The sequence below is a fragment of the Platalea leucorodia genome (assembly GCF_965183815.1).
Source record: "Platalea leucorodia genome assembly, chromosome: 5".
Classification (NCBI taxonomy): Eukaryota; Metazoa; Chordata; class Aves; order Pelecaniformes; family Threskiornithidae; genus Platalea; species Platalea leucorodia.
The window spans coordinates 14,682,017-14,696,789 of record NC_138827.1 but is presented as its reverse complement, the minus strand read 5'-3'; the positions used below and the strand labels follow the sequence as shown (position 1 = coordinate 14,696,789).

The 14,773-nt window shown below is 41.2% G+C and overlaps 1 protein-coding gene across 1 annotated transcript in view; it reads right to left on the bottom strand.

Annotated features, from left to right (window-relative positions):
- FOXK1 (forkhead box K1) overlaps window positions 1-14,773 on the bottom strand; it is a gene marked incomplete at its 5' end in the record, with an annotated part of 57,397 nt that overhangs the window by 28,145 nt on the left and 14,479 nt on the right. The window contains one exon of the mRNA XM_082311675.1: window positions 2,665-2,862. Within this exon, the coding sequence (XP_082167801.1) occupies window positions 2,665-2,862 (198 nt within the window). The remainder of the gene's footprint in view (window positions 1-2,664; window positions 2,863-14,773) is intronic.

The window sequence follows — 14,773 nt, the reverse complement described above, 5'->3', positions numbered from 1 at the left end:
CTCTGGAAACTGTGAATCAGTTCTATCTCCCAACAGGCAGAGCTGAATTTAACCAAACTACACATGGTTTTCACACAGCTTTTCAATGCCTTGAATCTACTGAGAAGATATTTGCTTCTACTCTGCCCTTTCTTATGTTGTATAAAATGAAAGGCTGCTTCTACCAATTTCTTACAACCACAGTGGCCTTTTCCTTTTTGGAACATGCAAGTCTGACTTTTTTTGAAAAAGAATTTTGAACTCAAAGCAGGAAGAAATAAGCCATGTCTGTGTGTAAGCCTCACAGCATGCTGCCAACCAACATTTTCCCTTAAAGCTGTACAACAGAATTCTACAAATGGCCCCTCCTGGAGACAAAACACCTAACTAAGAAAACAGTGGACACATTTCTCCCTAGGAGTAAGCAGGAATCTTGCTTTGCAAAGCTGCTGAGGGTGGCAGGTTTGGTTTTGTTTAACTAAAGCTCATTCCCTCTCTAGGCAGTTGCACTTTGCAGAAGGAAAATAAATAGGCTGGAAAAAACCGAAAGCTTGCAGGGGGGGAACCTGCAGGGAAGCAAGCAGCAAGGTAAACAGGGAGGCAGAGCAGGGCCGAGGGTCAGGAGGGCAGGGCTGGATCTGGCGGTGGGAGCGCAGGTACAGACCCTGCCTCGCACCGGGGCGGAGGCAGGAAAAGGGGGCCAGGAGCCACTTTCCAAACAGGAAATTTCACCCTGCCCAGGATTTCCAAACTGCAATGATTTTCCATGGGCCAATCAGGGAGGAGCGAGGCAAACGCACCAAATTAGGAAAGTAAACACTAGAAGGGGGAGAGGGAGGAGGAGGAGGAGAGGCCAGCTCATGCAACCACCTCCAGGAGCCAGCGATGGGAGAGGGGTGTGGGTCCCACGCTGAGCTCCCACCAGCCCTCCCAGACCTGCCCTTGGGAAGGGGGAGAGGACACTGTGCCAGCTTCACCCACCGCTGTGAAGCCACCAAGATAGCAGAGAGCTGCCCTGAAAGCCAGAATGCATAGCTACATGCTCCCCGAAGAGCATTCCCTTTCTCAGGCAGAAACACCCAAATCACTTAGCAAAGCCTGATCCACAGGGTACAAGAGCTGCAAGACCCTGCCAGGGGAGAGAAGGTTGAAGGGGCTGAGCAGGGATGTTTATAAACGTGTCAGCCCCTCCTCTGTAAGAGGAACTCGGAAACGAAAGGGGTTTGGCAAGTGAAACCTCAGATGTCTTTTGAGGTTTTCTGAAGACTTGGCTGGATTAGCTTCTGCTCAAGACAAACGGATGCAATCATTAATCATCCTTATTAAACACTCCGTTAGGGGCCGAGCACAATTCAACACTACTATTTCCACTTTCTCCTTATGCAAAAGAAACATTCTCAGAGAGTCAAATATCAGTTGCAGGCATACGCCAGAGTCAAAAGATACAGCCTCTGTTAGTAACACAAACCACACTGTGCTGCTTTGCGCAAGATGACTGAATGGAAACTAACTACCATATGTTGGCAAAGAAACCATCCCCCTCCCCTCCCAGCAACAAGCTTCATCTAAAAAGAGAAGGTTAAATATAAACTAAAAGCAGTGCCTGAACAGAGGACTAAAACCACAGCTACCTCCAGCCCCCTCTTTCCAGAATATCTGCACTGCACATCTGTGCAGCTCTGCAAGACTGGGGGAAAAACCCAAACAAGCAAGCACCTCCAGATCTATGCAAAACCAAACTGGCTTCATTGTGACACTGAAGTTGTTCTCAGCCACGTAAATTTGAATACTACTCACTGAATTAGTGCTAACTGTCAGAAGATGTTTGTGTATCATACCTTTTTACAAATGTACAGACAAGAAAACAAACTGAAGGCTATTACTATTACCTGGTACACTCTTGCTATTCTGAGGCCTGCACTTTTTAAAACTCTAATACATCATCCTATACCATGAGGCTACTTTACTTTATAAAGTTTATTATACTTCAAGTAACAGCTTTAATGTTAAGATAGATTACTGCAACTCCATAACATCAACTCTGCCGAGAAAAAAGGAAAGAAAATATTCCAGACAGTAACTTGATGTTCAGGTTATTTCTACTGCACATTCATGAATCTGATAATTTACAAAACAGGATACTCGCACAGATGTACATTCAGATTGCTATAGCCCCTCAGTACACGGTCAGCATCCTATCCCCATTTCCTTCTATTCCCAGGAAACCACATGCCAATGGCCACCCTTGTCCCTAACTTCAGATAACACTGGCACCACCCAGCAACAACAGAATATTATTGAGATAAAAATAAAACAGGCAGTCCTAACATAGAAAATACTTGCCTGCTTTCTCTTCTGCATGCATATAGGTAGCTCTTGATAGATATTTCTAATTCCACTGCCAAAGATAGACTAGTAATTCTATAGTGTGAAACTGAGACTCAAGTTTTTTCCCCCCAACCCTTTGAGCTCTTAAACAAAACCCTTGTGCCCTACTTCTAACCACCATAACCAGTTTTTAAGAGTCTTCCATAATTTTGAACAGCAGATATTTAACAGGGTTGTTTTTTTTTTTTTTAATGGGATATTTCATGCACCAAGTATACCAGACAAACAACACAGGGCTGACAGACTGTTGTTGAACACCTTTTCCAGAGAGCACACTTTGGATAGGTAACATCTTACCTGATAGTGCCTGTGGGGGACGGGAGGGGACTGACCACACTCCGGAGATCCGGCTCCGGGATGTGGATCTTCAGAGGTGATATTTGAGGATAAAGTGGCCGAAGGGGAGGTGATGAGGCTTCCTCTTTTGCTTCCTCTTTATGGTATAAAGATGTGAACTGGATCTTTATAACCGTGCTAGGGAATCGGAAAGTACATCTATAAGGGAAAGAAAGGGAAAAGTCAGTTTCACACATGATACTAAACGTATTTAAGTGCTTTTGTATGCAGCTGGTGAATCACTAATTCATTTATAGCATAGAAGTCCATCATTCTCTATAGCATCTTTCTGCCCAGAGCCCTGGGCAGAATTACTGATCATTCACAAATCGCTGTATATGTATCATAGTGTATCATGTATCATCTAGTGATTAGATGCAAGCTGAAGGTTTGGGTAAGCTAAGTGATTTCCCTAAGGCCTTGTATTCAATCAATGACTAAGCAAGATGCAGAACTACAATGACATACTCTGGAATTTGTACTATATCAAGGACTAGGATTTATCTTTTTTTATCTCCTTGCATGTAACTCAGGAAGATACAAGTTACTGGAAAGTATCAAACCACAAGCAACATGGAGCAAAAGAGCCATAAAGTCCAGACAGAGCAACAAACAGCCTCCAGGTAAGACCAGTCAGCACTATTTAAAGACTGGCCTCTACATATTGTATAACTAATACCCATTTATATCTTTGCACATGATGCTAAAGGATCATCTAGCAGGTTTCAGATTAAAATACATTCATTTAGAAGTGCCTCCCTTTAGACAGCATGGGTTACAGCTAACAGGGTCAGAACAGGGCCCCTGCAAGCCTACAGGGCCTCATTTCTCTAAAATAACACTTCTTTCCAATTGTTATTTAGGGGAAAAAAAAAAATAATCACACATCTACAAGTATAGCCTTCAGGAGATGCTGGGAAATTCAAAAGGAAATAAGCACTGACATTTTCCATATTTGAACAGAAAGCTTTCTAATTTATAGTGTCTACAACAGGCACAGGGCTGTAAGAGTGAGTGTTCTGCAATTCTTCTTATTGCACTTTAATTAGACAATAATGTGCAATCAATACAAGCTTTCCAGGGATCATTTCACTGATAGTAAGGTTAAAGCGGCAGGAAATAAAAACCAGGTTTCACCGTGGGAAAGGCCAGCAGAACACAGTAATTGTGCTGGCTTCCAGCATCTTGCCTATAGAAGGAAATGAAGGGACTCTAGCAGTGTTGCTCCAGCACCATAAGTGCTGATGTAGGCTGTACCTAGTTCTTTTAAGCAGCACATTATTGAATCCTACCAGGTAACAGAACAAGGTGGCAGGCAAGTAAATCTGTATTTGTGACCACCTTATCTTAATGCTGCTATTGATAGAAATGCAGAGCAACATCCTATCACAGCTCTAAAAACATACTCTTTTGCTCTTGGTTCCTCCAGACAAGCTAGTTCTGCTGTAAGGTAATGTTCAGAAACCTGCCGTGAAGAGTGCAAAATTACCATTCAGGCATAGGAAGCTCATTCCCATCTCCCACCTCATCTCTCAAATGAGCTGGCTCAGCATTCAGCAGCTTGGACTCACAATGGCTCTGCTACATACAGCAGGAGTTTGCATTGCATTTAATTCACTTCAGAGGTCCTGCCACCTGCACTCATTAATGCATTAAATAAGAGCATCATTGCTGGCAATGCAGCCTAATTGTGTTTATCTAACCCTTCTAAACGTGGTTCCCTGCAGACTCAATACAAACGCACAATTCAAAACAGCAGAGTGTCCATGCCTTGCAATGTCTGCCAGCAGCAGGCACACAGCTTACTGAGAAGAACCTGAAACAAGACTGTTGAACCACCACTCTGGATTTTAAGCTTTCATACTGCTACATGGATTTGCTTATAGAAAAAAAAGCAGAGAATACATAAATTTGCAACGAGCATCACATGGACTAAGGCTCAATACCAGTACAAGCAAAGCTTCACCATTTCTCAAGCCCTTACCAGGGAAAAGCTGAACTTTCTTTCACAGTGATGGAATTCTCTGCTGTAACACCAGGTGCTCAGCATTTTTCAACATCTGAGTCAAGGACAAATCAGTCCTTGTTTAACAGTGTTCACTGCAATCCCAGCCTGCTGCTGATCACAACAGGTCTGACTGCACAGAGCCCTAAGGCAGTTTTGCAGCACTGTTGAGGCCAGAAGATCCCCACTGCAGCTTCACAGCAGTAAGGAGCTCTATTCCACTGCTACTTAAGTCCTCCTTTTCAGAAGGACGCAGTAATGCAAGATCCACATCTCCTACACATTACTGCTTCCAGGTGATGGTGCAACTATCTCCTCAACTTACTGATGCCGTAACAATGTTAGATAATAAGTTGATACCTGCACCCAAAACACTGTGAGACAGTCCCATCAGTCTGCAAGCATGGGCAATCTTAACAAAAGCTCACTGTTACTTTTCCAAAATCATGAGTCAACCTGAAATATGAACTCTAAACTAACCCAGTAAATGTGTGCTGAAAAGGCCCGTCTAACATTGCTTTTCTTTGAGAGCCTCCCCAAAGCCATGCGATCCAGCCACATGACTTACCCGCAATCTCAGACTGGAACAAGAATCTGAGAGGCTGGGCTGGGCTGACTACACAAGCAAACAATTTGTTGGCTGCTGTGATTTCATTTTTAGAAAGACAGGCTTCCCAATCCACTGAAGCAGAACCCAGGACATAGAACTAGCTTTCACACATTATGCTAGCTAGCACGTACACGGCCATTTTGTAAGGAACCAGTCCCAGAAAAATCAGAGAGTGGATATGTGCAAGGGTGCTCACAGCTTTAGAAGGCTTCTGCAGCCTTGTCTGTGCTGGCTTCCCATATTGACACTGCCTGCCACGCCAAGGTGGGAGTAATTTATCCAAAAAGGGCTTTTAACTGCTGTAAAAACCTGGGACCCAAGAAATGGAAACACAATGCAAAATATGGTGTAAATTCCCGAAGAACTCCTCCCCTCCCCCAGGGGTAAGAAGGTGCTTGGGATTAACGTTATTGTTCCAGTCTATCACAACCATCACAGTAATGCAAACAGCAACAACAGCAGGGCCCAAGACACTGCTTCAAATCAGCATACACACACTAATACTGAGGAACTGTGTCAATGAGCAATCAGAAAAGCATGATTTCTGAATCGTCTTGTCACAGGAAACTCACTTTTCATTACACTGAACCTGAATGTAGTTTTAATGAGCAGTTTTAATTTTTTCTGATTGTACCCTTGTTATCCTTGAAGATAAACTCAAATTATATCAGGTAGTCCTATTTAGGAGTGAGGCACATTAATGCAGGATTTAAGCCTATAAGAATTATACTTCTACAGAAGACAAGCAGGACAAGACAGACAGCCCAAGCTGAACTAAGCATGCATTCCTTAAGATTACTGTATACATTTCAAGTTACTTAAAAACTGAGTTACACTATTTGATCCATATTGCATGATTTCTACCAAAGATGCATAGCAATTACCACTACTGCTTAACATTTCCATCATCAGAAAAAGATCAATCTGAAAGCACAGATTAGACTCAACATAAAGCCTAATGAAGTTAACTGGTATTTCCAAGGGTGCCCAAGAGGCAACTCTTAAGCACCACTGAAATTTCCAGCTGATTACAGATCGGTAAATTAATGGTCTGCAAAGTCTCTTGGTCTTGGTACAGGCAGGAAGCAACCTGCTTCAATTCCAAAACGTCTGAGTCTGACTCGATAACCTGCTACGTACAGGTACATCCTCCGATCCCTGGTCATATAAACCATATATATTGTACTCATACACAGTTCTAGTATGTTGCATACATCTCGGTTCCTTGTGGGAAAGGATTCCTATTTCTCTAGGATGCCTCGCAAGGCAGCAGGAATAGAAAGCTTTTTTTTAGTTTGTGTTGAAACTGAAAACACGCAAACACACACACACCCCAACGTCCATAAACTGTGTAGAAACAATTCTTGCCTTATGAGATTACAGGCAGGAGAAAGTAAAAGAAAATGGATTGCTGGCTCCCTGCTGCATGCTTGAGTTCACAGACTCCACAGCACTCGCTGAATGCATGCTATATATACATTGGAGACCAAGGGGAGGAGAAGGAGTGCACATGCCACACATTATTACAGTGATATAAAAGATGCTGCTAGAATTTTTTTGTTTGTTTTAAATAAGACAGATTTTCCAAGTTTCCCAGACAAGCTCCTCACACTGACAACACAGCCCCCACCATATTAGGCATCCTCCATGTGGTGAACCAGTGACAGTGACCACAAGCATTTCACCTACACAAGGCAAGGTCTGAAAATTAAGTGCTAGGGAACACTAGACTTTATATAAACAGTCACCCCCAAAGCAGACTTCAGGAAAAAGGTTAGGTAAAAATCCCAACAAAAGGACTCCATACCCTGCATCACCCTATAAAAAGTAGACGTTCACCCACTCCTCAAAGCACCTTTTACTCACAGATGCAAAGGAAACAGAGATGCATTTGCCAAAACATAGCAGCAGGGTCAACAGAAGCTATTACAGTCACCGATTTCTTTGTTAGAGCACCCCGAGTGCTATTCAACATCACATGACTTCTGCTAAGATCTGCTGCATAAAAGCAAGAAAAGGCTATTTAAAGAGGTTTTAAAAGGAGACAGGTAATCATGCTGGATTTATGTTTTTACATTTACACCATGGAAAAGCACAGTGACAAAATGGAGAAGACAAATCATGAAAAAGCCAAGGTGAAATATATATATATATAAAATATATATACAAAAATGTATACATAAAACCTGGAATGACATTTTTATATATTATGTAATATAAACATAACATATAGTATCATATATATATATACACACACACACAAACATCATTCCAGTTTATTATGCAAAGGGAATAACCAGAAAAGTAAGCTGGAAGACTGTTACACATGAGTTGTCATCAACAAGTTGGTACCATCTTTGTCTACTTTATCTTGCCGTAATGTATGAAATCCCGGACGTTGCAGGTATAATGCACCAGTAGCATCTGTTTTACAAACAGTGCCGAGGTGCAGGTTGAGTGAGGAGCATTTTATGAAATGCTTCATTAAAAATAACACTTTTCAAAATTTGAATCAGAACAGTAACACAGTCCTGGGTTTCATTCAGAAAACTTAGTTAAGCATGACTGTCTCCATGTGCTGCAACTGCCACTTTTTTTTTTTTTTTAAACTTGCAGATACTGTTACCACACCACTGACTCTCAGTACCTAAATCTTTCCCTCTGCCACATGATGTGAGGGGACAGTAGCCCAACTCTTAAGAATGAGGCCGTTATCTCTACCATCAGTAAATTCCTTGGATTCAGCAAACTTGGACAGCCAGAGCTCTAATTACAGCAGCACATGTTGTGATAAAACAGAACTATGTCATTACTAGCTGAAGTTTGACCAAGGATGCCCACAAAAACCCTCGTAAAAGAGAAAAAAAAAATCCCAGACAAGCCCCACACAACAGCTGTTACTCTGTCCCCTGTAACTTCTCTGAAACAATTTTCTGTTTTGTGTCAATTACATATACTTCACCCAGAAAGATATGGTATTATTCCTATGCACAAAGTTCCAAAAACTTGTTGGGTTTCTCAGTTCAAGTGAGAATTAGCTTGACAAAGATGACTATTGGCAATTACCATTATCAGTTATTTCAAGGTACTTGACATGATTTTACCAGAGGGCAAGGCAGATACTTCTCACCCTTTCAGTCAATGTGTAGGATATATACCAAAATTTCAGGCCATGATCAATGTGCAGGTACTGTACATAGCAGCCACTACAGAGAAGTGTCCCAGTTACCTCCTGTAACTACTTTTCTTCATCTTCTGTAATCAGCTAAGGGAAGAATCACATGCCTGCATCTATGAAAATCAAGTTCCCATTAAGTCACAAATCCACTCCCTGTTACCATAATACTTTGAAGCAGTCTGAAAGGAGACAACATAAAAAACTCACTGGGAAAGTTTAGGCACCAGTGCACCCAATATCAAATTAAATTTGGTTAAAAAAAAAGATAAGAGTTTGCTTCACTTAACATATATCTAAGCCCTGAAGGTCTGCCCATGGGGAGATAAGCAAACTGAGACAAGAACAACTACCTCAGATTCACATTTCTTCAAAAACAAGGCTCTGATAATTGCTGTGACCACTGCAAAACAGCTGAGCTGGGAACATTTATTGACCGAGATTTCTTGCTTTGTGATGCTGCACTCTGCCCAGGGCGAGCAACACTCTTCGAAACTTCAGCTTTTCTACAGCAAGCCTCACTGCATTACCCAGTACAAAACAAAACTGCAAAACATTTAGAAGGGTTTCCCCCATTTCAGTAACTAAAACAACCAGATCAATTTTCTCCATCTTCACAAAAATAAACTAGACCCTTACTCCCTGATGGGAGTAATCATCATAAGTATTTGCTCAAAATGATTATTTTGCTGGAACTACAGCTGTCTGAAGCAGCAAGGTGGGCAAAAACATGAGTAACAAAACCACCTTTCAATCACAAGTGAATTAAAATGAATATTAGTTTGAATGAATGTCACAAAACCGTACAACAAGCTCTGAAAGCTGTCTGAGCTGTCACAGGAGATCAGGTACTATTCACCCCTCCTTTATAATAAAATAATAATAATAATAAAATCATCCAACATTTCCTGTTCCATTCCCTACCCTAGAATTTTTTTTCCCTAAATAACACTTTGTAAGCAATACCAATAAGAAACCAGTTGTATCATCCACTTGGCTAGTGCTATCTGCATTCCAAATGAAAAAGTTAATTGCATTGAGACTACAGAAAGAGTTCTGGAGGAACGAAGACAAATACATTTTATTCTCTTAAGTCTAAATACACATTACAAAACAAGCATGTACCTATCACCATGGCAATTTAAGAGTCATTATAATTCTTTTCTTTACACATCTCTTTAGGCTAGGGGACACAGGCAGCATAACTGCCATGTTTTTAAGAGTGCTTTGTTTATTTTGGAGGTTACCACAGCCTTAAAGTAATGAGTTTTCAGCATTTGCTATTTCCCTTTCAATTGCTCTACTGATCGGACCAGATTCAACACAGAAATCCTGTTGAAGGCCTACCCATAAAGTCAGTTATCAAACACACATCAGAGAAATATCTGTAATGTGATGGTTGGTAAAATCATTTGTTGCATTCAAGAAGAGATAAGCAAAGTGTCTGCAAGTAAATGGTGAAGCCCAGAATCCACATTTGTTCTTCCTGGAATGAATCAACTCAATCTGAAGACAAGCAAGACAAGCACATCCCAGACGGCAGCAGGACAAGGAAATAAACCGCCAGTGCTCCCTGCAAAGACACCTCTGGTATTATCCACTATTGTTTAATTAGAGGAAAAGCTATAAAAGTCACCATTAGTGTTTTTAAGATAACTGAAGGAAAATTGGATTTAGAAATTACTGAGATTATCTGCAAATAAAGGAGTACAGCGATCTCCATCACTGCTGAAAAGACAGAGCAATCCATTGAAGTGTTTGGTCATAACTGATCTGTAAGTCACAACATGAGTTTAGATCAGGAGAACTGGTTTTTAACCTCACAGTTACCCTGAGCTCACAAATCACTTCCCTTGCATGCTTTGTAACACAATTTAATATATACTGTCATACTTAACATTACAGATATACAAAGAAGTACATATATCAGAGGTGGCTGAACTAAAATTACCTGTGTGCATATGTGAGCAAGCACAGGTTTGAAAGAATTAGTTGAATTCAAGAGAGAGTGGTCTTACTCCTACTTCATGAATTTTAGTTTTCTTCTGTTGGGAACCTTTTCCAGAAAAAGTACCAGCAACTATTTCCACTGCCCTGTTACACCAGATGCACAAGTACCTCAAGTTCAGTGTACTGGGGTCCCTGGCATTAATTGCTTCTTAGGTATCGTTCCTGTAATAGAGCTAATGGAAACCTGGTTTTAGTAAAGGCACACTCACAGTGGAATTCTTCATACCTGATCCAGTGGAACTAGTATCAGCTAGCCTGTAATTCCAGATTACTCAAAGGATTTTCTGTCCTTCCCCTGAAATGTATCCGAGTTAACTGGAAATCCTCCTCTTTCCATGGTCACCCTGGATTTGCTGGGGCAAGTAACTGGACAACTGGGTAAAGTTCTGCAGCTCACGTGGATGGCCCCCTGGTTTCTTCTGCCTTAAATAATCTTCTCCCCAAAGAGATATCAATTATGGCAATCAATCTCATGCAGATTTATTTTAACACAATCTAAATCTGTTTCTCTGCTATAAGAGGCATTTCCTTTACCCTCACCACCATTCCTTCCCCTCAGCCATTTCCTCTCAATGTCACCCTTGTGCCAATAGTACCATCCAAACAACTGCACAGCAGGTCAAACCAGGTAGCTGAAGTAATAATTAATTTATTTTTTTTGATGGAGTAAGTTGCCAGGCAGATCAGTTCCCTGATCTTGCCTTCCATGGCAACACAAGCACCAACACAGAGGAGGTGGAGGGGACAAGTATCAAGGGGAGGAAGGAAAGGAAGAGATACCAGCAGAAATGTTACAGATATATGACAGATTATAAAAAAAAAAAGAGCATGTAACCACAGACTCAGATTTAAGTATCACATGATCCAAACACTGCCTTTTCCTTTCAGAAAATGAAATGCAATTCATTCATTTTGAGAAAAGCTCTGGTCTTTATCAGGTAAATCACATCAGCCACCATGCTGATGCTCTAAGGCTGGAAATTTTCAAAAGTTCCTGAAACGGAAAAGTCACGATTTTTTTTTGATTCAGCTTAATTATTTCAACCCCAAAGTCACTCAGCTGTATGCAAGAGGACCAATCAAAAAACAGAAAATGTTTTCTGCATTCCAACAAGTGCTTCCAGCGGCCCGGTACCCATGGCAATTCTCCCATAGCAACCAGCAGGTCACATCTGCAGGAGCAGGAGTGGGTTTGTGGTCATCTCAGATGGGATAACACAGGCTCTGCATGCTGCAAAATAAGTGCTTTTTAGTACCTTCGTGTTTCCAGAGTTTATTCACTGATTGTCCTTGAGAAAAGCAAGCACAGTAAGATGACTGAACAAGGACAATGCTTCAGAAAAAAATTAAAATTGCCGTTTCTCTTTGTCACAGACAAGACCTTTTCCTTATGCTCCTTGTTACTGTTTAGCTGGAACTGTACACACAGTAAAGGATTTTTTCACTTAATGAGAAGGCACCACAGGTTACACTGGGATTTGCCTAACACTGCATATTACCATGTTTAAAACGAGGTTTCCAACACAGCCAGACAAGATTTCAGATGGGCAAAGAGCGTGTGCAGGCAAGTGTATCTATTTAAAACAAACACTGCCAGCAGCATCAGGCAAAACCACAACTTATGAATAGCTATGTCTCTTAAAAGCACCAAGTAAATTAGCTGTAATGAATGTTTCTATTGAGCTCAGTTGCACAGGGCTTCCCTTTATGCCATTTCATCAAGGTTCACACACACTGAGAAACACTTCCACACAGAGACACATTTTCAAATAGGTATTTTGGCAAACTCCTTTGAAGACAGCAATGTTCACAGGAAAGTTTGGGCAAACTCTGGGATTCCTCTCCCTGCCAGCACCACGCACGCACAGACATACACAAAGAGTTATTTTTGTTTCTTCAGTCCCTCCAGTTTCTGCAGACATCGCACCTCGCTGTGCTCATGAACAGCAAGGTCTCAGCCACTGCCCATCCCAGGAAAAGGCAGCCAGTGAAACTGAGCCAAGCAGGTGGCAGAGCTGGAAGAGTGTAAACACCCCTAGGCTGATCAGGAAGGCTGAAAAGGAAGAGAGATACCAGAAGCCCAACCCAAAGAAGATCAAAATGCTGGTTTAGTTCATATGTATCTTCTTTAAAAGCGCACAGGAGAAGACAAGCACTTTTTTTTTTTTGAGGCTCCAACAACTGTATGTTGAAAGCAAAACCTTCAGGAGAGTTTGCACGATGATACCATGCTGTAAAACTTCAACAATCATTTTATTCTACACACCTTCCCTACAATTTCTTATCTAGCAAGCCTTTTAATTGCTGTCACAGAGCAAATTGATAAATCGAGCAACACCACCAACACAAACAATGGCAGTTAATTTTTCATTCAAGTGAGAACATTTGAGGCTGTTTCACACTGGAGAATTAGTAGTGAAGAATCAAGAGCTGTATTTTTATTTTTACATCCCTTACAAATCTTTAATAATGTTCTGATTTTACTCTTCAAAAATTATTTGAGACATCAAGCACAGCTTCACTTCCAGATTCTCCCCTTTGAGGAATAATGCACAGTGCAGGAATGGAAAAACCAACGCAGAAGATATTGTCATAGTCATTTTTTCAGTAATGAAATACCACAACAAGGTCAGGGAATAAATTCATGGAGTATCAAAATAGCATCTCATAGAAGAGCAGGAAAGAATATCACTGAAACTGCCGAGAAGAGTGTTTCAATCAGCTAATGGAGAGCCAGCAGGAATGGCAGGAGGTTTCCTCTGGAGTCACCACCCTGCCTGGGAAGTTCACATTATGGATGGGTCTCTTCCAGATTCTACTATCCCCAGCTTTGCAGGATGGGTCTTACAGCAGTCCCGCTCAGTCCAATGCCAAAAAAACCTACCAGAAGCTGCTCCAGTCTCCTACAGAAAGACAAAGTGCAAAGAGCCAGGAACGTGCAGTTTCAAACACAACCTTTCTGAAACTTTTCCAGCAGAAACCACTGTAAGCCAGCTAGTTGTGTCTCTTCATTCACTTTAATGCCTGCAAAAAAAAGCTGAAGGATATTCTTGAAATACCATCATTATCATTAGTTATTTACAAACTCAGTGGAACACAAGTCAATCCACACCTGACTAGGGATGAATTCACTTACCTATTTAAAACACAGAAAACCAACTATAAACACTTATGTTAAAATTAATCCAGAAAAATCCTGACAATTATTTCCAGATGGATTACAAATATGTAAGATGATCTCAGAAACCAAGCCTTGGTATAATCAAAAGAATATCATTAACTGGCTTTTATAACAAATACCATTAAGGCAGACTTTTGGTACTTGGGTCAGGGACTATGTTAAAGCCCACCACAAAGGCCACCTTGTTAAATATGTATGCTAAGGCAACACGCTAGTTACTTGGTGCCCATCCACCAGGCACAGAGAAACAAAGAGGTGGTGCTGTAATTGTACCTCACTTAGTTTCACATTTCAAAACATTGGAGTCAGCTTCAAAATATGCCATTCATTCCAAACCAGGAGTGCCGGGCACAGGGCTCACTATCGGAAGACAAATTCCTCTTTCCCTCCCGAGCACTCTTATTCCTTTAAAACAAGCAAGCTACAGTTCAGCAGCACGCAGGGTAGATGACATGGAGTATAGCCAGTCTGAAGCATCGCAAGATCTAACTCAAGTTTTCCAACGTGCTAAACATCTGAGCCTAGAAGGTCTTACCTACACCCACAAAAATCAGATGAGACCTTACATCAATATAAATTCATCTGCAGCATCAGTGGCATCTATCTTTTAATCAACATTGGTTGGGGTTTTTCTTTGTCTGATTTTTTTTTTTTTAATTAAAGTCTCCCGAGGGTGAATTCTGGCCCCACTTCTACCACACCATTACAGAAGCTGCTCTGTTCCCCTGTGCAGTCCTTACTATAAACAACTTCATGTCTCTGAGCAAACTGTTAAGATACAGTGAACTTTTTTCTGTGTGTCATATGGTAAGCCACATCTTAACCCAACACAACTCTGCCAGTCAATTAAAGTCTATCTTATTTATCATGCCTCTCAGTATAACGACAATGGAGAAAAACTTTGCAGTTGCATTCCCAGGGATGTCAGCAGCTAGCTACCTGCTGAGAACATTTAGTAAGCTGTCCTTAAAGTCTAAAATTAACCATAAAGCTGCTGTTTATTTTGAAGCTTGGGAATAGGGAGGTGTTTTAAGTGTCAGAACGAGTGGCCTGACATCAAAAACTTGATATGAAAGTTTGGCACTGAAG